The sequence below is a fragment of the Callionymus lyra genome, chromosome 7 (genome assembly GCF_982586985.1).
Source record: "Callionymus lyra chromosome 7, fCalLyr1.hap1.1, whole genome shotgun sequence".
NCBI lineage: Eukaryota > Metazoa > Chordata > Actinopteri > Syngnathiformes > Callionymidae > Callionymus > Callionymus lyra.
Window position 1 is genome coordinate 9,702,181 of NC_141824.1, and position 25,517 is coordinate 9,727,697.

Below are 25,517 nucleotides of genomic sequence, written 5' to 3' on the forward strand. Positions count from 1 at the left end.
TACATATATACTTGTTACTACACTATCACAACACCAGAGTCAAGTTCTCAACAATACTATACATATATACTTATTATTATTATATAATTATTATTAATTATATGCTTGTTACTACAGTATCCCAATCGTATCGGTGCTTCTGTATCGTGGGTTTGCTATTGGTTAACATCTTACTGAGGACAATAAAACTCAGTGAGGCACATTTAAATACTCTTAGAACTAGAGTAATATCTATATTACCTGGAGTTAACTTTGTATTTGTTGTGTTTGACGAGTGTTTCATTGGCACGCTGACATTTGATATAATCTGTGAATAAATACACATTATTATTGACATTATTGACGCCTAAAGCAAATGTTTTATTTTATTTAATTTTTAATATCAATTATTAATATAAATCAATATGTGACACACTTTTATGCAGTTTATCCCAATTACTGTGTGAGTGAATCAACCATTTTTTTTGTGGCAAAAACACATTTAGATGATCATTATATCAAGAGTTTGGGGGTCAAGTTAAGTTCACCACTCGGTTCTTAAGATTCATTAGAGCGAGGATATTCAAGGCCACACAATGTAAGACGCCCCTGAAGCAAAAGTTGAAATGAACCGCGTCTTGATAAATTAAAAGTACTTCTGCTTTTTCTCCGAGGCAGCAGATGCAGCATCATCACTTTGAACAATGGTAGAGGAGAAATCGTAGCACCTGTGATTATTGGGTAAAAAAAAGTCACTTTCTAGAAGACATTTTGAACTTTTCATTAAAAATATTTTCAACCCATATTTAACTGTGGGGGCTCATAGTGCATGTGTGACCCCAGACATTGTTTACTTTGTATTTTTATTGACCTCAACTAACATCTCTTGTTTCCAACTGTATACAAGCTAAAAAAAAAGGAAAGCTAGATTATTATACAACTTTTCTTTTGTCTTATGTGTATAAAGTCTTCCATTTAACATAGTGGTGTCAGACTCCGTCACAAATTTAATCTCGGGCCAAAATACTTTAAATGTTTAACATCTATACCCGGGAATAAATACAAGTGTTATCGCAATTTTACGTTTTAAATCTTGGATGATATATAAGTAAGTAAGTAAGTAATTTATATTTATAGAGTGCTTTTCCAGACCAGGGTCAGAAAGCGCTTAAACAATCAAAACAATACTCAATAAAGTATATACTTTAAAGATCAAGATAAAACTGATAACACAACAGGAGTTCCAGAAAATCAAGGAAAAGCCTGAACAAATAAAAGTGTCTTCAGATGTTTCTTGAAGGAGTCAGTAGATCATCAAACACAGAGATGGTATCAAAGCTTAGGAGCAACAGTCTGGAAGGATTTCTCTCCTCTGGTCCTGAAGTTCAGGAACCATCAGTAGATTCTGATCCACAGACCTCAGAGCCCGAGCTGGGGTGTAAGTCTGGATCAGATCACTGATGGAAGGTCTGACTATGAATAGATCTGAAAGTAAGAACCAGAATTTTAAAATGATCCTGAAAGAAACTGGCAGCAAGTGAAGAGTTTTAAGGATCATGGAAATGTGAGTTCTTCTACTAGAGCGGCTCAGAATTCTCGCTGCCGAGTTTTGTATTAACTGCAGGCGAGACAGATCCTTCTTGTTAAGACATGAAAACAAACTGTTGCAATATCAATTATCTTTTTTATTTTTTTATATATACAGTATATATATATAAATATATATATATATATATATATATATATATATGTGTGGAAATGTATATGGAAATATATATATATACATATATATATATATATATATATATATATATATATATATATATGTGTTAGCTGCCTCAACTTAACATCCAACTGCATTTTTTAAATTCTGTTTGATTAGGAAAGTTTCTGACATCAACAATCTTTTGTTTCCTTTCTTAAACTCTATAATCTTCATGAAGTGATTTAAGACAATTATCTAACCATCGCATTACAATCAACAATGTTCATGTATTCAATGACATGTAAAATTGATCACTTTTTCAAATCATGAAACATTTTAGACAAACAGTACCAGACGATAAACTCTATTTCTAGCTCATACCGAGTATAAACAAGTGACAATGAAGGATTATATTTGGACTGCAGAGGCACCTACTCAGATTTTGGCTCTCGTGGACTCCGCTGTCATCCCGGTTTCACACGGGACAGATTGTACTGAGATTGTACTGAGGGAGGAGGAGGACAAGAGCTGCTGTAAGACTGGTGTGTTACCTGATGCCTCTCTGGCTGCCGGGTCAAGAACTGGAACAATAGATGCTGAATAAAGAGCTCGCAGAGACACTGCTCGATTCAGAGATGATTTTTCTTTCTCGTCCCCGCGGTACATGATCACTTTTGATGGATGTTGACATTTTTTAAACAACTTTTTCTACTTTTAAAGATGGAAAGAAAACATAATGTATATATAATTATATATAATTTCGTTTCTATTAATTATTACTGACTGAAATGTGTTTTTTATTTTGAAAAGAAGATTTTTTTATTTCTCTTGAGTAACATTAGTCTGTGACTGTTGATACGTAAAGACGATTGTTTTATTCAACTTTACAAAAAAAATAAACATGTTAACTAATGAAAATGAATAAAACAAAAACTTTATATTAATTATTTTGTAGCAAAAATGTTTTGGGAGCAAAATCTTTACCTCGGACGTCTCTTGTTATCAAAGACAGAATTAAAGGTTATGTCGGTTCATTTTATTTTATTGTCGTTTTCATTTATTTGTTTGTGTCGTGTAAACTGACAAAAACAAATATATGACATGATAATTATTATTTGAAGTTTCCTATAATTGTTGACATTGATATTCATTATCTTGGCTTAATCACTGGCATCTTTATTAGAGGTGTAAGAAAATCAATAATTTTGTTTTGTTTGTTTAAGCGCTTTGTGATGCTGGTCTGGAAAAGTCTTATATAAATACAAATGACTTACTTACACTGAAGTAGATTGAATATAGTTACAGTATAGTGAAAAGAATATCAGTTAAAAATGTATAAATATGTATTTGGCATTCCACTAAACTCGATTAATATATTTAAAAATAATGTGTGAATAAAACAACATTTTTGTTTTAAAAGAAAATGTTTTACTATTAACATGAAATTATTCACTGCTTTTATTCATTTTTGTGTTTCAATTAAACCTCCGGGCACTAGATGGCAGCAGTCGCTAGTCCCATGCAGCTTAAGGAACAATGAAATCCAGTAAGATTCCGGCGATGACTGAGGACGAGAGGATACAGTCGACCTCAGGCGCTTTTAAAGCTGATGTATGGACATATATTGGTTTCAAAACAAACAACATATTTATTTGATCGAAACAAATATCTCAGCATTTTTGAAATGGATATATAGATAAACTTATTAATTATTAAATGTAATATCGCTTTTTTTTTTTTGTTTCACGATATAGTATTAATATTCAACAGCACTGTTTAGACAAAAATCGTATTATTAAAACATTTTTTTTGCTTTCAAATTATATTTTATTTGCATCAAAGTTATTTTCAGTTTATATTTTCAATATATATATATTTTTAACTTTTAATAACACGCAAATATTCACAGCATTAGTCAATGTTTTGTAGCCATTAAACTTCGGGTCTCTAGATGGCAGCAGTCAATATAGCCTCCGTAAATCTCGCGATATCCCGGTGACTGAGGACGAGAGGATACAGTGACTCCAGCAGCTTTTAAAGCTGATGTTTGGACATATTTTGGTTTGAAAACAAATGAAAGCAGTTATGACTTCATCAAGAGTCATGTGGTCTGTAAATTCTGCAACACCAGAGTCAAGGACTCGACAATATTACAAATATATCCTTGTTTTTACAGTATTGCAATATATCTTCTCCACCTTTTCTTGTTAAAGTCGCATCAATATGCTGCTACTTTTAGCTCGTCTCATTTCTGTATCTTACAAACCCAAAAGTCTTCACTTCTGCTCCCTCGGCCTCATCGATCTCCTCCGAAGAAAGCAAACGGTCCCAAGTCTTGCGTCTCCATCCGTGGTCTCTGCAGGGGCGGCAGCATGTAGAGAGTGTGAGGAAGAAAAACCTTCTAACATCCTGGAAAGTGCTGCAGGGCGACGGTGTGGTGCAGTGAGTGCACCGAGCTCTGCTGTGACAAAACCTTCCCGTCCAGACCTTCAGATCTTCAGACACACTTTGAAAGTGTAGTGAGTTAAATGACCTCAAAATGCTGCAACTTAAAATATTATCCTTGGATTGACAGACTTGAACCTTCTAAATATTACTTGACACACACCACTGATTATTATGATTATTTAATGTATGTATTAACGTTTTCTTAGTCAGTTTTTTACATGAAATAAATGAAAATTGATCACATGACATTAATCATGTTCACATGATATAAATACATAATCACATGACACACATGTATCATGTCATGTTTATTTGACATAAATACATAATCACATGACATGACACATTAACACATCATCGGTATCATGATGAGAATAATGATCATATTAATATCAATATCAAGGATACATGCCTGTATAATGCTCACATGACGTACATAAATGATCTCACGACACTTGTATGAACAAATGTCATGCAATGAAAACCAAAAATAAACACATGAAACACACAATGATCACATGACATTCATCATGTTCATATGATATACTGTAAATACATGATCACATGACACACATAAATGATCAAATGACATGCATCATGTTCATTAGACATAAATACATGATCACATGATACACAGACGATCAAATGACATGCATAATTTGCATTTTACATACATACACGATCACATGACCCATATAAAGGATCACATGACAAGCATAAAGTTCATATGATATACTGTAAATACATGATCACATGACACACATAAATTATCAAATGACATGCATCATGTTCATATGATATACTGTAAATACATGATCACATGACACACATAAATTATCAAATGACATGCATTATGTTCATATGATGTACTGTAAATACATAATCACATGACACACATAAATGATCACATGACATGCATCATGTTCCTTTGACATAAATAAATGGCCACATGACACATAATGATAATATAACATTAACGATAACAAGACACACATCAATGATCACATGACGTAAATTAATGACATACCTATGAATATATTATAGTTGAAATATGTTCACATTATAAACATAATAATCACATGACGTGCATAAATTATAAAAACAATATCATCATAATTGAGTCATTAATACAATTTAAAAGAAAACAACATATTTAAGTTTGTAATCAATTATTCCGTGGTGTATTAATAAGGAGCAGAAATACTAAAACACAATTTTTTATTAGCTAAAAATGTTTATATTGTTGTTGCAAATGTGTTATTCTAGCTAACTATACTATGATTGTTGAAAAAAATTATATTTTTTTATCAATAGAGGTTAAGACATGCCTTTGTTTTCGTTTAGAAAAGCCAAACTGAGGTCAAATATTTCTTCCATGCATGTGTTGACGTTCGGTTGTGTATTACACACTTGCATAACCAGCTTCAGTGTCAACATTAATTATTGACCTTTTGAGCCTTTAAAAAAACTTTGACCTTTCTAAGATGTCTTGAGGATCACAAACCCAGTAGTTGTCTTGACATCTGGTTAGTTTTAAAAAAACAAATGATTACATTGATGTCAAGTTCTCAACTTTCTTTTAGTTGTTATGAAAATAATCTGCCTTCAAACTTGTTTTTCTAACCTAAACGAAGACAAATGCCTGAAAATACAAATGCAACTTTTCATAAAAATGATGGATTAGTGACTCCTTAATTGTATCAATGACATTATTTAAATAAAGGTTCTGTCCCAATAAAAAGAAGGAAAAAAAACCACATTAAGCCTCAGAAACTCGATATGAGTCAGTTTGTCTGTAGCTGCTGCCACGTGAGTTCACAAATAACTACATCTATACTCTGTTTTATCTATTTTTGGAAAAGAAGATCGGCATCGATGCAAGTGTTTGTTTTAAAGAAGACTTCTTTGTGTGGATGTTTTCGAGGAAGACTCTTAAAATCGAAGAGGCGAGCTGTGATGACATTGTTTCTTCAATATTACAGTACATGGTTCAATACTTGTAAATAAGTAATGTTTGTAGAATGATTTTTCCAAACCAGAGCGATCAAAGCGCTTGAACGATCGAACGAAGGTCAAGACAACACCGAGACGAACACAGGAGTCTCAAAGAATCAAGGGAAAGCCTGCAGGAAAAAAAAGTGTCTTCAGATGTTTCTTGAAGGAGTCAGTAGATCATCAAACACAGAGATGGTTCCAAAGCTTAGGAGCAACAGTCTGGAAGGATTTCTCTCCTCTGGTCCTGAACCGTGTTCAGGAACCATCAGTAGATTCTGATCCACAGACCTCAGAGCCCGAGCTGGGGTGTAAGTCTGGATCAGATCGCTGATGGAAGGTCTGACCATGAATAGATCTGAAAGTAAGAACCAGAATTTTAAAGTTGACCCTGAAAGAAACTGGAAGCCAGTGAAGAGTTTTAAGGATCGGAGAAATGTGAGTTCTTCTACTAGAGCGGCTCAGAATTCTCGCTGCAGAGTTTTGTATTAACTGCAGGCGAGACGGATCCTTCTTGTTTAGACACCAAAATAAACTGTTACAATAGTCTAAACGAGACAAACATGTGGATTATAATCTCCGGATCGTGTTGTGAAAACATTTTCCTAAATTTGGAGATTTTTCTCAGTTGAAGGAAACAGTTTCTGGTCAGTCTGAAAGTTAAGTTGTAATCCTGGTTATCTTCAGGTCATATCAGTCCCTGAGAATAAAAATGATGAGCAACTGAAGTTTCTCTTCGTAATACCTTAGCATTTGAACTAAAATAACTTTTTTTTTTTCTGGTTCATTTATTAATTTGTGTCATGAACAAATGAAACAGGCGCATATGTTAGCGCTCACGAAATAAATAAATAAAATAAACACATTTTCAAGACACATACATCAAATGAAATGAAGTTTGAGTAGCTAACGGCACACGTGTCTTGCTACTATCAGCACATTTTTCACACGACAACATTTACTTTAATTATAAAATAAATATTAAGACAAATAGTGAACTCCTTCCTTTACGTCTCTGAACCGGACCAGAACTCTGTCCTTCAAAATAAAAGCACTTAACAATAAATATGATGGAGAAAAAACTGTTTCAATATATAATTAAATTCCAAATGATTTACATAAAGGGTGGTATTTTCTACATATATCCCATTAGTTTAACACAACTTGAGAACTTCTTTATGTATGTATTCTAAGTATTAGCATCAACACACAGTTTAGAATGGAGACAATATGCCGCATGATATCTACTGAAAGACTATCGGTGTGTCATAAATCTTAACTTAATGTGAGCATTACGCAAGTAAGTGCACTGACTTACAGTGTACTGTAAAGCAGTGCACTTGGACAAATGTGTGATTTGAGACACTGCACAAGACCGTAGACCACAAAACCTAGACTGAGACCGACCTCGAGACAATCTTTCGTCTTTACCAATATCAGTTTATCGGTTTGAATCCCTTGTTTAAGCTCCTTTTTTTGGGGGGGCTTCTAAACTTTTCCGACTTTTGCTTGTTCTCGATTGTTTCCGCTTCCAACACTTTGGTTGGCAAAGATCTGTGTGGAAGTGGTTGATGGTTTTTGGTGCAATAATTGTTGTTTTTATCACCAGAGCCTAACGAAACCTGTTCTGGGTGTCACCACAAATAGTTACTCAAATTAAGCCAAAAAGAACACTTTGTCCGTGATATTGCTGTGATAATTGTTGCTCGCAGTCAGAAAGGACGAAAATACCTAAAAATACGACTTCACGTCACTGTTTTAAAGACGTATAAATGTGATTATGGGGTGAATATTTGCTCACTGGTGGATGGATTCTGCCAATGAAAGGGCAGGAATGGAAGGAATGGATCCTCTTTTACCAGTGGTTAAAGATAGTTAGTTAGTGATAAATGATCATTGAAGTTTTCTACTTGTATATTATTATTATTATTATACTTTTCTACAGACACAGGTTTGAACTTCTTTGCTGCATTATTAAATTCATTATTTTGATTTATTGAACATTTACTTTACTATATTTACTCCCAAAATGCGATATTTATATTAAAAGATCAAAACAGTATCTATTTGTAGTTTACATAAATTATAAATGGATATAATAAGGTACATGCAGCTGTCAGAAATAAAAAATAAATAAAAATAATAATTCTCTACAGGCGAAATAAATTGTCAAACATTGGTTTGATGTGTCCTGAAAATGCCAAGCCGTAGAAAAATTAATCCAGTAAATAATATTAAACATCAGATCAATCAATGACTGTGTTCTTTCTTGAGGGGACTTATTAAGGAGAATATAGATTTGAAAAGATGACTTTGTACTTATATGAAGTACTGTAATTATGATTTTAAACATGTTTTTATTTGGAAAGTTTGCTCGGGGTTTTTTGTATTTGTTTGGTTGAAGGAAAAACCTGATATTAAAAAAAAAAACCAGTTTAATGTCGTCATTATATTCAGGGACTGACAAAAAAACAGCCAAAACAAAATTTTTCTTTAATGTTTACAGGTTTATTTTTGGAGGAAACTTGACTCTCATTGGTGTCTTGACGTGTCAAGAGTCACAGACTAATGTTAATCCAGAGAATAAACAAAACACCTTTAAGACGGTAATAATCAATAGAACAGAAGTTATATATATATTTAGTTTCCTTCTGTGCGACTTTTATTTTTGTGTGTAGTTAATGCAGTTAAAAAAAACAAATGACGTTCTCACTCTTTTCAAAGCTCGTCAAAAGAATTTTCTTGAACATAAATATAATAGAAAGTGTCTCATCACAATATTATTGATCTGATACAGTCTTGTTTCTTCCGGTCGACTTATTTACTATTAAGACTTTTTGTTTCCTGAATTTTGTTGGTGGTTTTCAACATTCACTGGGCGCAACAATACTTCCTTTATAAAGCCAATTTGTCCCCCCTTCACTTTGATACGTTTTAGTCTGTTTGAACGCGACGACACCGGTGGCTTAAGTGGATTTGATCCGGCACCTGAGCAAGGCACTTTCTCTGCCGGCAATCTAACGTCTGAAGATTGAAAGTTGATGTGACGCTTCAATAACTGGCGCACCTCGGAGCCTCGTCCCCGAGCCGGATCGATACAATTACAAGGTTATGAAAAAGGGATTAAGACCGCTTCGGTGCGTAAATAGCGGATCACGGATCTCAACTCGCACACCACTTACTAGATTTGCTGACTCACCACTTATCTGGCTGTGGTTTCAACGTGTCGCCTGCTAAAGGCTCTCTTTGTTCCACCAACGTGTGAGTAAACTTCACCGAGTTAAGCTGGTCTCACGTGACGAAGCTGGAGAAGTTAATCGGTTATAACACAATAAAAGTAATCTCTACTCTCAGCTGTTGTTCTTGCGAAGTTGAACCTGCGTCATAAAACGATGACAACGATTGATTAGCTTGTTTATGTGTGTGTTTACAAAGATGCAATAGTCAAAAGAAACCCATTTATAATGGTGAATAGTTTTTTTGTGTTTTTTTTTAATGAATAGTTTTTTCGTTTTAAAGTTTCGGAGACAAAAACTTAATCTTGACTCGTTATTATTTAGAATTATAAGTTAAAATTTTATATATTTTTATATATTAATATTATATATATATCTAATTCCTTTTTTAATTTAATAGATATTTTATTTTGAGATATATCTATAGACATGAAGATTAAAAAAACTAACTAGGTGAAATTATTATATGCATTTGATTCTTTTTTTTTTTATACAAAATCCCAATAAATAGTTTAAGTATATAATATTTTTAAGGTTACATTTTTTATATTTTTATTTTTTATATGTTTTATACACAGACAAAAATAAAATCACCACAAGGTCAAGATAACCTTTAACTCTGACTTATCTAACTCTGTTTCCTGTATTTGTTGAATCATTAACAAAGCAAGACCATAGTATATTGAAGCATATATATATATATATATATATATATATATATATATATATTTAAAGAAAAAAGAAAAGGTTTATTAATCAATTTTAACATGCAATAAATAGTCGGATATAAAAATTAAAATCTATTAGGATTATTGATAAATGTAGTTGTAAAAGTAATGAATAATAAAAAGGTTTGTTTCTTCATCTGTTTGAAAGTTTTACACATAAATATAATAATAAGGCTCTTGGTCAGACATTCCAATAGTTAACTTGTGCAAAGTGTTGAGTACAAAAAAAAAACGTGTGAGTGAAGATAATCCGATGTGCTGATGGTTAAGGATTTGCTCCTTGCTTAACGACACCTTCAAAATAAGAGCGTGTGCAGAAATAACTGCGATGAAAGAGCAGCAGTGACTGCTTTCCAAGACCAAAGTGTGAATCACGGATCTGAACACATTCCTCACCTTTTTTCGCTCTTTAAAATAAATAGTTTTGCGGTCAGCACATGCTGCCACCTGCAGGGACAAGATTGTTGAGCTCTGGGAGAAAGTGCTGCATTCAATTCTTTTACATCATTTCTGACTTGTTGGCATCACCGATGCATTTTTAGTCATTTTTTACAGATGATACGTCTCCTTGAGTGTGTGAGAGTTGTGACTCGCATGTTTTAAAAGTCTTCCTCTCCAAGATGCAGTTACTCCCTCATCATGACCATGTTTTCAACTTATTACTTTATAAAGTTCTCCCCCATCTCAGCAAACAAGAGGTTACATGAGTCCAGTCCATTATGTTGTAATAATGGCTTCACTCCTCTTCCAGCCAGCTGTAATCACGCCCCGCTTTGTTTATACAACGAGTCCGGTGTTGCAGAATTTACAGACCACATGACTCTTGACGAAGTCGTAACTGCTTTCATCTGTTTTTGAAACCAAAATATGTCCAAACATCAGCTTTAATAGCTGTTGAAGTCAATGTATCCTCTCGTCCTCAGTCAACACTGGGATCTAGTGAGATTTAATTGTTCCTTTAGATGGGGGAGGACACTGTAACCGCTGCCATCTAGAGGCCAGAAGTTTAATTGCAACACAAGATGAACAAATGCTGCAATTTTTTTTCTATAATTGGAATTTAAAGAACTTGAATTATTTAATTTAGTCTTAATTTAAATATTAACCAATAAAGTAACTATTAATTTATTTTTCTTTGGCCCATTTCAAATCATCACTTTTCTGATAGATATCCAAACTGTAACGAGGAAAAAAAAAAATTATCAATATTTTCTTAAAACTCTAGTTATTGTGTGACAAACTAAGTAAAAATAATATTCGTTAAGGTAAGTAAGTAATTTTTATTTATATAGCGCTTTTCCAGACCAGGGTCACAAAGCGCTTAAACAATCAAAACAATATTCAATAAAGTATATACTTTAAAGGTCAAGATAAAACAGAAAAAATAACAGGAGTTCCAGAAAATCAAGGAAAAGCCTGAACAAACAAAAACGTCTTAAGATGTTTCTTGAAGGAGTCAGTAGATCATCAAACGTAGATGTTTCTTGAAGGAGTCAGTAGATCATCAAACACAGATGTTTCTTGAAGGAGTCAGTAGATCATCAAACACAAATGTTTCTTGCAGGAGTCAGTAGATCATCAAACACAGATGTTTCTTGAAGGAGTCAGTAGATCATCAAACACAGATGTTTCTTGAAGGAGTCAGTAGATCATCAAACACAGATGTTTCTTGAAGGAGTCAGTAGATCATCAAACACAGATGTTTCTTGAAGGAGTCAGTAGATCATCAAACACAGATGTTTCTTGAAGGAGTCAGTAGATCATCAAACACAGATGTTTCTTGAAGGAGTCAGTAGATCATCAAACACAGATGTTTCTTAAAGGAGTCAGTAGATCATCAAACACAGATGTTTCTTGAAGGAGTCAGTAGATCATTAAACACAGATGTTTCTTGAAGGAGTCAGTAGATCATCAAACACAGATGTTTCTTGAAGGAGTCAGTAGATCATCAAACACAGATGTTTCTTGAAGGAGTCAGTAGATCATCAAACACAAATGTTTCTTGAAGGAGTCAGTAGATCATCAAACACAGATGTTTCTTGAAGGAGTCAGTAGATCATCAAACACAGATGTTTCTTAAAGGAGTCAGTAGATCAACAAACACAGATGTTTCTTGAAGGAGTCAGTAGATCATCAAACACAGATGTTTCTTGAAGGAGTCAGTAGATCATCAAACACAGATGTTTCTTGAAGGAGTCAGTAGATCATCAAACACAAATGTTTCTTGAAGGAGTCAGTAGATCATCAAACACAGATGTTTCTTGAAGGAGTCAGTAGATCATCAAACACAGATGTTTCTTAAAGGAGTCAGTAGATCAACAAACACAGATGTTTCTTGAAGGAGTCAGTAGATCATCAAACACAGATGTTTCTTGAAGGAGTCAGTAGATCATCAAACACAGATGTTTCTTGAAGGAGTCAGTAGATCATCAAACACAAATGTTTCTTGAAGGAGTCAGTAGATCATCAAACACAGATGTTTCTTAAAGGAGTCAGTAGATCATCAAACACAGATGTTTCTTGAAGGAGTCAGTAGATCATCAAACACAGATGTTTCTTGAAGGAGTCAGTAGATCATCAAACACAGATGTTTCTTGAAGGAGTCAGTAGATCATCAAACACAAATGTTTCTTGAAGGAGTCAGTAGATCATCAAACACAGATATTTCTTGAAGGAGTCAGTAGATCATCAAACACAGATGTTTCTTAAAGGAGTCAGAAGACTCCATCAAGCGCAAGTTTGACATTTATCATTCAATCCTCTAGTGCTGGTGCAGCAGAGTACCAGATGGTGATGTTGGTTGGTTCTCTTTTGTTTTATTTCCCCTCTCCATCGAAGTCTACCGCTACTCTCGGTCGTACAGAAATATCTCCTGGCAGAAGTGTACAGTAGAACGCGATGACTCAACACTTCACAGCGGTAGGAAGACATGTGCGGGGGAGTCGACCGACTCCATGATGCCGTCGCCTCTTTCTGCTTCTTTTTGTCCAAACTTGGCAGACACTCGAAAAGATAGATCTTCACTACCGTGTGTTTTCTGTGAGGTCCTCGTGTTTATCCTTTCACCTGGTCTGGAACACACTTTTCCTCACACTCACTGCAGCTTCTATTTTGGTTGTGACTCTCATCTTTCAAGCTCCCATCAACCCTCCCTCCGTCCCGAGAGTTCACACGCTTTTTTTTTTTTTGTTGTCATTTTTAAATCCGACTTCATCGTCGTCGCCTCCTCGACTCCTTGTTGTCTCAGCTGCTTCTTCCCGGCGGGGAGTCGGGGACGAGTATGACTGGACGGAATCGTCCTCTGGGTTTTTTTTGACGAGTCGGGGGCCGGTACGGGGCGGCGCGATGCCGACCCCCCTTTTAACCCGTGTCCCGACTGAGCACGTGCGAAGGACGACAAGAAAAAAAAACAAAAAAACCCAACACAACAAGCGGTTATTGTTGTGTCGTGGTAGTTTCGTTCTCCTTGTGTCGTCGCTCGTCTCACTGAGGCGCCATTGTTGCGTCGATCTCATCCGTTGAACTCACAATGATGTTGATCTTTGATCGATTGCTTTTCCTGTTTTGTGTTGTGAAATAACCATTAAGAATATTGGCCATAATTCCTAGTCTTCTTCAAAGTCTCACCGACTGTTCTTATGTTTATTTTAAACTTTAAAAATGTGAAAACGGAGATAACAATTCAAAGTTTTGTTCCTGTAAATCACTTTTTAAAGTCTAGTTTTTTACGCTAACCTTTTCCTCGTTTGCGAGGCGCTGCCGATGTCTGTGTCTGGGATGGCCTCGCTTTTTTCCATTTTGCCAAAAAGAAAAAAATGAAACTGTTCACTTTTTATATTACAGGTAGTAAACATGCTTCTGAAACTAGACCATCTAGAAATATAAGTACATATTTCAGGATGATACAATGATGCATTCATTGATTCATACTATGATACAATGATGTTGAAAGATTCATTTTTAGAACCCATTTCCATTTTTTTCTGGACACTATTTTCATCCAGGGAAAAGTATTTCACACTACTGACTCTGAGTATACCGCAGCGATATAGCGTGACAACACGGAAATCAGGGGTAAAAGGAAAATATTGTTACACTTAAATATTATATTTTTAAGCTATAACGTATCGATATTCAACAGAACTGTATTGGGTTAAACAAATTTATTTTATATTTTTCAAAAAAGTGTCATAAAAATAATAAAATAAATAAAATTTGATCACTATTGCAAATATTCACATGGTTTATACATTTTTTTGTTGTTGCGATGACTGAGGACGAGAGGATACAGTGGACTCCAGCGGCTTTTAAAGCTGATGTTTGGACATATTTTGGTTTCAAAACAAATGAAAGCAGTTACGACTTCATCAAGATTCATGTGGTCTGTAAATACTACAACACCAGAGTCAAGTACTGGACAATACTACAAATATATCCTTGTTACTACAGTAGCTCCAACACCAGAGTTAAGTACTGGACAATACTACAAATATATCTTTGTTACTACAGTATCACAACACCAGAGTCAAGTACTCGACAATACTACAAATATATCCTTGTTACTACAGTATCACAACACCAGAGTCAAGTACTCGACAATACTACAAATATATCTTTGTTACTACAGTATCACAACACCAGAGTCAAGTACTCAACAATACTACTAGAATATTGCGATATCGAGAAGGAACAAGGATGTATCCCGATACAGTTGCCACTGTATGGCCAGACGTAGTTTTACCATATTCTTGTCAATACACACCTACTGCTGAAAACCCAGGTACGATCATGTAATACTATGTTCTTAATATTTGCAATGTGTCATCTCTTGCACTTTGTTCTTGTTCTTGTTTTTATGAAACTATCGTCTGCTGTGAACTGCAGTTTCCCGAAGGAGATCTCCTCAGGAATTGATAAAATATATTTAGTCTTATCTAAGATAATCTTGGTCAAATTACATATATTTTATGTTGTTCTTTCCCCATATACAAATGCGGTTGTTCCTCGGGTGTTGTTTGACTGGAGCGCTTGAATAGCAACCACCCGGTGAAGCAGGAACCATGTAAATATGTGTCTTTCTAATGATGCTGCAGCTTCAGCACCTGCTGCACACGAGCACACGGTCAACAGGTGAACATCAGCTCTGAGCAGCATCCGTGTGTTCTGATCGGCCACGACGTGCCGCTAATACAAATGTGCAGCTGCACGCCGACCGCTGGGACTGATTACAGGAGCGAGGGAAGAAATAGTAAACGCAGAGGAAAGTGTGGAGTATTGTTGTTTTTGTTTTTTTCGAGCAGCTGCATTTTTTTCATTTCCACTCCGAACCCATCCACGGCAGGAATCTAAATTCAGCTCACACTCGGGCATGGATTGTGTACATCGTGCCAAACTTCCCGACGCCCCCTTTCGCTCGGGCTTTCTGCTTTTCTTTTTCCTGCGTTTCCACCTCTCCGTTTGGTCTGTCCATCATCACCTTCCTAGACACCTCCATCTGGCCGTCCGGCCTCTTGTTGCCCTGTCGTCCATCCATCCTTGTCGTCTTCCGCGTATTTGTCCAGCTCCGGGTCACCGTGAGAGCGGCGCTCCGGGTTGGCATGGTTGCTTGGCACAAGCCTGCAAGACTCCTGCCTGTGACCCCCAAGTGTGCCCCCCTGGAGGCCCAGAGACGCTTATTTACTGTACGTCCTGACACTCTTTAGACAAGAAACTTGAAAGAAATCTGTTTATATAATCCTCAGTCGGGTCTTGTTTCGTCCATCAATGTATCCATCCAGTCATCCGACAATTTATTCATCCATCCATCATCCATCCTCCAGTCCTTTAATTCATCTACACATCCATGTATTTATCATCCATCTTTCCGTCCTGAAATGACAAACTTTTTTACTGGCCAAAAAATAAAAAACCCTAAAATTGATTATTAAAAATCAACACTATAATATATTTTTTAAGGAGGTTTTATTGTGTCTTTTAAATTCAATATAAGAATACAATCGTATAATAGTGACAGTCATTTTTTTGTATTTTAAATAAAAAATTATTAGAATTAAACAATACTGAATAAAAAAAAATACTGTATTGAATTAATGTTATAAGAATATATAACATTTTTAAAAACACTTTTTGAAAATAAATTAAAAAAAATTCAACCTTCAATATACGCGTTATTGAATATAAATAAAAATATGTTATTTAATTATATAATTTCTATATTTATCTTTCTAACAATAGAATATTTTTTAATTGTTTCAACTTTTAAACTAATACAATTCAACCATTCATTTTTGTGATGGCACTAATATAATTAAATTCTTTATTTATTTTATTTCTCATGATATTAACTCAGAAAATAAGTTCCCAAATGATAAGTTCCTTTTTTTTTATTTATATAGTAATTTCAAGAGGCAAACACCTGTCAAAAAAATAAGAAATAAAAAACAATGACCAATTAAATTAAAAATAAAAGTATGTTAAAAATCAGTATCTTAAGATACAAACTCGAAATGAATGCAAATATTACAGAAAATGTATAAAATTCAGGACAAAATAACTTATTCAGTTCTTATGTGGATACTTTACCCTCCACTTTGACTTAAGGCAAAAACTCAACCTTTGAATCAGTTAAAACTAAACTAAGAGTGTTTACTGAAGACAAAGCTTCCGTCAGGTTCTCTTTGAAAGTCGCCACAATCCTGCCTTAAAATATCCTCCCTGTTCTTTCCGACTTCACTTCCCCTACCCACAATCCTTTGAGCTTGTCCTACGGCGTTTCTTGAACTTGTCCTTCTGATACTTGGAAGTTGAACAACTTGAACTGTTTATGAGTTTTTAAATTTACGACACTGGAAGTTCCACTTGTGTCTGAATGAGTTCCTGGTTAACTAGCATCTTCTACACACACACACACACACACACACACACACACACACACACACACACACACACACACACACACACACACACACACACACACACACACACACACACACACACACACACATGTCAGACAACTCATTAGCTGGAGTGAGTAGTGGCTTCCTGGACACCAGGGTGGTCATCTGGGGTGAACTGCTTGGACGGCGTCCAGTGTGTCTGTGTGAGTCCTGATACAATAACTTGTATTCATTTAGTGTTTTTTTTTTCCCTTGCTCATTTTTTTGTGTCACCAGTCATCTCTGGACGGCTCGTACATGTCAGAGTTTATTGTTCAACGATCCATAAATGCCAAACTAAAACTTAAGTGTGATAAGTGATGACCCACATCACTCCATAGTTCTTTCTTTTTGTTTGTCGCCTTGTTTTTTAAATTATTGACTGATTTCTTTTTTTTATACGTAGAGTTCGATATTTTTATTCCAATAATTCAAAATTAAATAGTCTAAATTCAGTATTTTTCAATTCATAGTCCTTTGTTGGTGTAATCCTGACACCAGACATTACCAAAAGAGTACCGAGCTACTGGATCAACCTTTTTAGCCAATCATGCGACTCGCTGATGATCACATGACGACGTAGAAGCACTGGTTAATTGTGTCGTATTACAAAGAAACTGTATTGTTAAACCACTTTTCCCCTTATGGGGATTGCAGGGGGTCTATCCCAGTTTCATTGGGTGAGAGGTGGGGGACACCCTGGACAGGAGGCAAGTCTGTCGCAGGACACATACAGACACACAACCATTCACACACACACTAATGTCTATGGACAATTTCCCCAAGTTCTCAATCAACCTCTGTATGTTTTTGGACTGTGGGGGGAAACCGGGGTACCCGGAGTAAACCCACGCAACAAGGAAATGCACTGCGCCATTCAATGTGTTTAAAAAAAACAACAACACTTCAATAAAAATAACACCATCAACGTTTCAACATTTAAAACATTGAATTAAACTATTCAATATACTTATGGCACTGATTTACCTTCTTACTCGAAGACTGTTTAAACCACAGAATTTTCAACCCTTTTTCATTTGTTGCAACGTTTATAACTGTGTGTAACAACGAGTCTTAACAACTTTCGTCGTATAGAGTGCGGGGCGCACTTGGGTTTCAAACGAGAGTTTTTTATTGTTTATACAGTAGAGCGCCATCTAGTGGGCTCTGAAAATAGACGCTTCACCGACACATCACGAAGTGGACTTTTGGAAAAACAGTTTTTATTATTACAAATAAGTTATGGGACAGATCGTGGTTGGCGTTAGCATGAATGCTAGCCATCAACCGTACATTTTTCTTCTATTAATCAATCTCTTGTAAATCTATAAATGTGTATTTATTGTACAATTTATTTTACTGAATGCAAAGTGCAGTGCTTTGCATTTTATTTTATTTCTTCATTATTATTATTATTATTATTATTATTTTATTTATTTTTTTGTGGGGGGGTCTGTTTATTATGGTAATTTTTTTCTGAATGTTTTATAATAATTAAAAATCTCAATTAAAAAGATTTAAAAAAAAAGAAAAAAAAAGTAGTAAATAGTTTTCTGGTTTCATTCAAGAATCTCATTCAGATATAATCCAGCGAGAGGTGTGTCTCCGGCCGACCTCTACGATTGGCCGGGTTTTATATTCATACATTTATTTCCTCTCGTTCGAAGCTCGACTTCTCATGAAAGTTGACTCATAGCTTGTTTCATATTCAGCCTGCGATCGGACCCTCTTATCTCCCTCCACCCGTCAGGTCACCTGACACCTGATCCATATTATTGTTGTTCCTTTTCCGAACATCCTCGTCAGACTTTGAACCAGCTGAAGTCGTAAATAATTGACGCCATCGATGAAGGAATCTTGCGGCTCCTTCCGGGCCACGGTTCCCTTCGGTGGAACGTCGGCAGGACAATGAGTCCCGGGCTTCCCCCGTCATCTGGGATCAATTAGCTCACACCAGCGTACTTAGCCTTTTTTTAGGGTTTTTGCTGTGCGTAATGACAGACTTCCCACCACTAATGTCTTTGTTCTAGATAGGCCTGTTTGTTTACTTCCTCTGGTCACATGTGACTTTCATGGGGGGGGGGAACTGAGAAGGTCTATTTCTGCCATCTTGGTTTGAAGTCTTTTTGCTTAATTAAAACTTTGGCCTGGTGATGATGAATGTGGCCGCGCATGCCTATAGAACGGCATCTTGGGTAGAAGCTTTGCATCCCATGGTACCGATCGTCTGGTTACTGCTTCCTTTTTTTTTTTTTTAGCTCCGCCAGTTGTTTCACTTCTTTTCCTGCTTTTGACCCAAATTTGTCGTTTACTTCTGGACAAAATCATCTGGGTTTCATGGCAAAGTTTCCTAAAGTTTTCCTAATTTGATTCCGATAAATTCTGATGCTCTTAAATAATTAAAAAATGGCTTAACTTTACTATATTTTTTATCGTTATTTTAAACGACAGTTCTACTTCATACATGCTCTGCCCTCTACTGGCCATTCCATGGTTGATAATCCATAGCATCCGTAACTAGGGTGTTTTATATTCCCCAAATAATAAAAAACTTGTAATAATAAAAAACTTGTAATAATAAAACGATAACATAAAACTTTAGTCAAATCGCGTCGCAACGATAACTCTCATGCTCTAATAATCAATATTGTAAAATGTACTGTATATGAATTTTTATTTTTGTTTTGTTTAACTTATCCCTTATCATGATACAAAGGGAAATTATATATAGTGATACTGTAGTAACAAGGATATATTTGTAGTATTCTGGAGTACTTGACTCTGGTGTTGTAGTATTTACAGACCACATGACTCTTGACGAAGTCGTAACTGATTTCATTTGTTTTCAAACCAAAATATGACCAAACATCAGCTTTAAAAGCTGCTGGAGTCGACTGTATCCTCTCGTCCTCAGTCATCAGGATATCATAGGATTTCAGCTGCGGAGGAAGTGTTGACTGCTGCCATCTAGAGTCCAGAAGTTTAATGGCTTCAAAAACATTGATAAACGATGTGAATATTTGCATGTTATTGAAAAGTTAAAAAAATGTATATATATATTGAAATATAAACTGAAAATAACTTTGATAAATATGATCAGAAAGCAACATTTTTTATTTAATTATATGATTTTTGTCTAAATAGTGCTGTTGAATACTACTACTTTCGTGAATCAAGAAAAAAACTGAGATATTAATTTGTTATTATTGTTGATAATATTTAAAAAATGCTGAGAAATTTGTTTCTATCAAATAAATAATCTGTTTACCACAAACTTCAGAATATTAAACGTGATACGTTTAATAAAGAGATGTTCTTGTAGTGTGTCTGTAAAATCTTTGTATATCTGGAAACAAGATCTTTCCCTGGATTTATCAGTCGAAGCCTAGTTTAATCCGCTTTACTTGGAACAAGACTTCAAACTTCCTGGTTCGTCAAAAGAGAGTCATTGAAGTTTTCCTGTTGGTCACAACTTCACCTAAACTCTAGAGAGTCGCCTGTTCGTCCTCTTGCTAAGAATAGAACTTCTTGTTTTCATGTCAACTTTGATGAGGTGATAAATCCTCTCTGGCAGAACAACAAACAAAATGAAGGCTTGTTTCCGCCCGTCTGCTCGTGTACAGTACACACCTGTGTGTGTGTGTGTGTGTGTGTGTGTGTGTGTGTGTGTGTGCAGGTTCACCTGGAGGGTCTCTTCAACCCGTCTGACCCCGTGTCTCTCTTGATCCAAACTTTTCTAGTGACATCGTGAACTTTGTTCTGATGGAAATTTCAAGAAGAAACGAATGTTTAGTGTTTTCACACGTCAGTGTTTTGACTTCAAAGAAATAAAAGATTCACCAAAATAAATATTTTTGGGTCAAACACGTCGTCCAGACATGACGGCACGAGCGTCTTCAATAAACTCGAGGAAACTATGACACGTTGGTGAGGTTTTGTGGGCAAAATAATCCAGTATCAAAATGTTAATAATCGTATTCAATAATTTTTCTACAAGAAAGAAGTGATTATTGTTGTCACTTTTTTTTTTTTTAAGAAATAAGAAGATAAGAAGATTTTTGGGAAGTTTATTAGTGTTTTTTTTTTTAGTAAAGAAAAATATGTAAACAAAGTTATTTAGAGACATTTAAAAAAAACAAAAAAACATGATCTTCTGATTCACTTTTCTTTCATACTTTCTATCTATCGGTTATTCTGTTGGTTTGTATTTCTTTATTTCTTTCTAACTGTCATATTTTTCTATCCGTTTTTCTTTTTTCTGTTGATTTTCTTTCATTTTTTTTCCTCTCTTTCAGCTTTTATTGTTTTTTTTTCTGTTGGTTTTTTTCCATCTTTTGGCCAGTTTTTATTTTTTTCTTTCTGTCGATTTCTTTCTTTTCTTTCATTTTTTTCTTTTATTTCTCTCTGTTTTTCTTTTAAGCTATCTGTCGTTTTCTTTTTCTTTCTGTCAGTCTGTCTTTTTTTTATTTATTTTTTTATTTACATTTTTTGAAGCTCTTTCATAGAAGTTTGTTGTCTCTAAAAATAAGCAATATTTACAATTAAATGAGCAAAAACCTACACATTTCTTAAAATAATTGATTTTCCAACTTAAGACCCAAACACAATAAAAAATAAGGAAATAAAATGTCAGTAAAATCTCAAACAATTCCAGATTCTTCAAAAGATCCGCAGAACAGAAGTCTAAGTCACTGTAGACGTTTAAGACGTTTGGTAAATAATTGTTCCTCAAATGAAGTGAAACGATCATAAATATAAATAATTATAGACTTTGATTTAAATGAACACATGAAGACTCGTCAAATATGACATCAGTATCTGTCAACATCACCATTTCTACTACTGTCTACGGTTTGTATCGTTGTCTTTCTCACTTCCGGTTTCTGGTCCTGCTGACTCCACGTCTTTCATCAGGCGTTTGTCTTGAATTGAAAGTTGTCACCCTTTCACTTTGACCTCTGACCTTCAGAGGGAGGGTGGCATCTCGTGAGGTCGTCAGTTGGTCAGAAAAAAATCAACCTGTATTTTAATTGCTTTAGTCAAAAATATTTTTTACAATAAACAAGAATGTGACCAGAGTTATTGTTATTTATCGTAAACATTATGTATAACTGGTCTAAATCTGTAAATATGGACATTAAAATAACACATTTATTAAAAAAAAACGAAACACATTTAAATTATCATTATTACAGCTTCATGAATTATTAGAATAATCATGTTGTTATAAATGAGTAGTAATTACTTCCAACATTTATCAGCTGACAAACTGCAAAAAATGAAATGAATTAATGTTTAATAAGTTAATAAGCTTGTTGTGTATATAATATATATATGCATCAATATATTATGACATATCGATCATGAGTTCAATTCAAAATTTCATTTATAGTTTAAAAAACCCCCACATTTTTTAACATTTAAATTTTGGTTTTGTTAAGTTTATTATTATTAGAGTATTTAAAAGGGGATAGTACAATTTTGTAAAAAGTTAATGAGGTTTTATCTTTTTAATTCTTACCTCTGCCAAGAAGGTTATTTCTTGTGGTTCATTTGTTTTTCTGTCCGCGAAATTACTCAAACCTAGCACATAAAAAATGTGTTTTTAGGGTAAAAATAGAATAAAATGAAGTGAATTTTTGAATATTTTCATTCTCTTCTTTGCCTACTGCAACTCCTTACTCTCCACCGCCCCCTGGTGCCCGATCGAGGGAATTGTCATCCGCTGTAATATCTCAAAAACGAGTCAAATCGTATAAGATTTAATTAAATACGTTTTAATAATCGTTGGTCTACGCGTCGACCAGACGGGTGCTAATAATGGTGCTTGTGTTCCAGATGTATGGCCGCTACACCCAGGAGCTCGGGGTGTACGCCAAGGAGGAGGCGGCTCGTCTGCGGGACAGCGGTCAGCGACGCTCCGTCAGCGACCGGAGCAGGAACTTGGACCTGCTGGAGTACGACAAGGGTCGCTGTGCCAAGTGTCGCAGTGAGTAGAACGTTCATGATTCTATAACGTTTAGATGAGTCTCTGGAAATCATCTGTTTTGTTGGGTGTTTTGACGTTTTATTTTCATTTGAGTTCATCTGAAGGAAAGGCATTTTTTTTTCACCTCATCTGTGCATCACGTGATCATGTGACTCATTACGATGTTGCATAAGAAATCTTACTTGGTGCGGCTTTAAAAAAAACATAATTTGTTCTAATGCTTGTTAAACCTCATGTTTGTCATTCACTACAAATGGTCTTGTACTTTAGATCGAAGCAGTCAATTTGGACAATATTTCATGTTCCTGTAAACCATGTTATTATCATATAATATTTAAATTATTTCGTAAAAGTAAAAATATTCAACTTTTTTTGGTCCTGATCAAATATTACTAGCTTAATTATTTTCCCAGATATTTAAATCTAATACAATTATATTAGCTTCAATCCATTTTAAAACCTATAATAATAATAATAATAATAAAAATAAAAATAATAATCATTATAAATGCAATAAATATTATTTAAAAGTACCTTTCTTGACACTCAAGGTATACGTCTACATTTACGACAGCAAACACAATAAAACATATTAAAACATTAATTAAAAGTTTAGTATTGGGAAGAAATTGTGATTAAGTATTGTTTATTGAATTCGTATAAAAAGCTATATTAGGTTCAATCCATTTTTAAACCTAAAAAAATGGATTGAAGCTAAGCTTAGGATAGCATAGCATAGCATAGCTTAGCATATCTTTTACTAAAACAATTTTAAGGTTTTCAAATTATACTCATGGTAATAAACAAAGTGCATACAATGAAACACTATATTTAAGTATGAAAAAGTGTAGAAAACATTAATACAATAATTTAATTAATATCACTTGTAGGATCAGGAAAATAAAAAAATAATACGACATTTCGCTGATAGTGTAAAACATGTTTGTTTGAAAAAGAATTGAGACAGAAACACAACATTTGTACTTCCTGGAGAGGTTTATGTGACACTTTCAGTCTCGATGATGATGATGAAACGAATGTTCTACAGTATATATAAATGTTTATAACTCGTACGATTGGATAATAAAACATTATGGCTGCGCTGGAATAAACTCCTTCTTATAAAACCTGTTTTACAAACAAGATTTAGTCTGAGTTGCATCACATTTGTTTAACAATAGTTGCTTCACAGTCACTGTGTCAGTGAACTACTAATAAAAACATCATCTTTATTGATAAACAAACGTAGCGCCATCTTTTACCTTCAGGTGTCACACACTGACATCTAGCGGCGACTCGTGTTCATTACAGTCCCGTCATGTTGCGTTTTTTTTGGGATAGATTTTCTTTTTGTAGAAGCACCTGTTGGCAGGTGATGAGTCAGGTCTGCGTCTCTCCTCTTCCTCCTCTTCATCCTCACGACAACACGCCCAAATAAGAGCAGACCTGACTCATGTTTAGGTAGAAACTAGGACGAAATAAAAAGAACATTTCAAATCGGTTTTTTTTGTTCATTTAATCGTTTGAATGAAATGTAGATTTTTTAAATCATGAGTTAATATTTCACCTGTTTAGAAAAGTGTTAAACAAATAAAATAAAAATAAATTAAATACTTAATTTAATAAGTTTACATGGATTGTATGAAAAAAACACTCAGTTTTCAGTTTAACTATTGTATAAATGATAATAAAAAAGCAAAGGAACATATTTTCTGGAATAAGGCAGTAAACATTCTTATATGACGTTTAACATGTGACCAAAATATAATCATAGTTAATTAACATGAGGCAAAAATTAGAAATATAAAATAACTATATATATATACTATAATAAATATTATTTCAGGAAAATGTATTACAATAATCAGGAAAAAACAAAACAATGTAAGGATTTATTTTCAGTCTTTTAGCCATGAAAGGCATTTATAAAACTACAAATATATATAAATATATACAAAGTGAATGAGAATTAACAGTTTATGGAACAGAGATAAAGACTGAAAGGAAGAATTGAGTCAAGGTCAGTAACCTTGTTTGTGAACAAACATACATCCACATCCACTTCTGCAAAAACCAGATAATAAAGATATGAATTAAATATTTAATATTCCTTACTTGAGAGTTTACAGCCTAAAAAAAAATCCCATTTAAAAGGAACTGAAATCCATTAAATTCACAGAAATTAATCTTTTCAAAACGACTAAAAACAATATATAATTATAATAAATATTATATTAGATCAACTTTATTGATCTATTGATAAAATGTTTTATTTTTATAAGTTTATAATACATTGTTACCATTATAACTAGGGCTGCACGATATATCTATAATATATATTGTGCATAATATATATATATATATATCCTCCTGAGGGATCAATAAAGTTTTACATTACCTTACCTTAAAAAAAATATCGATATCACGATATTGGCACGTGTGATATGTACAGTATATCAAAAACATGTGCGATAATTTATAATTTTTTATTGTATAAATCAAGCA

At 34.2% G+C, this 25,517-nt stretch overlaps 1 protein-coding gene across 3 annotated transcripts in view; it reads left to right on the forward strand.

The window, feature by feature from the left end:
• The window catches only part of LOC148075002 (chloride channel protein 2-like), a 146,149-nt gene that overhangs the window by 17,413 nt on the left and 103,219 nt on the right, over positions 1 to 25,517 (forward strand). For all 3 annotated transcript variants that reach the window (XM_087795299.1, XM_087795300.1, XM_087795301.1), the window contains exon 2: positions 22,862 to 23,012. In XM_087795299.1, the coding sequence (XP_087651425.1) occupies positions 22,862 to 23,012 (151 nt within the window). The remainder of the gene's footprint in view (positions 1 to 22,861; positions 23,013 to 25,517) is intronic.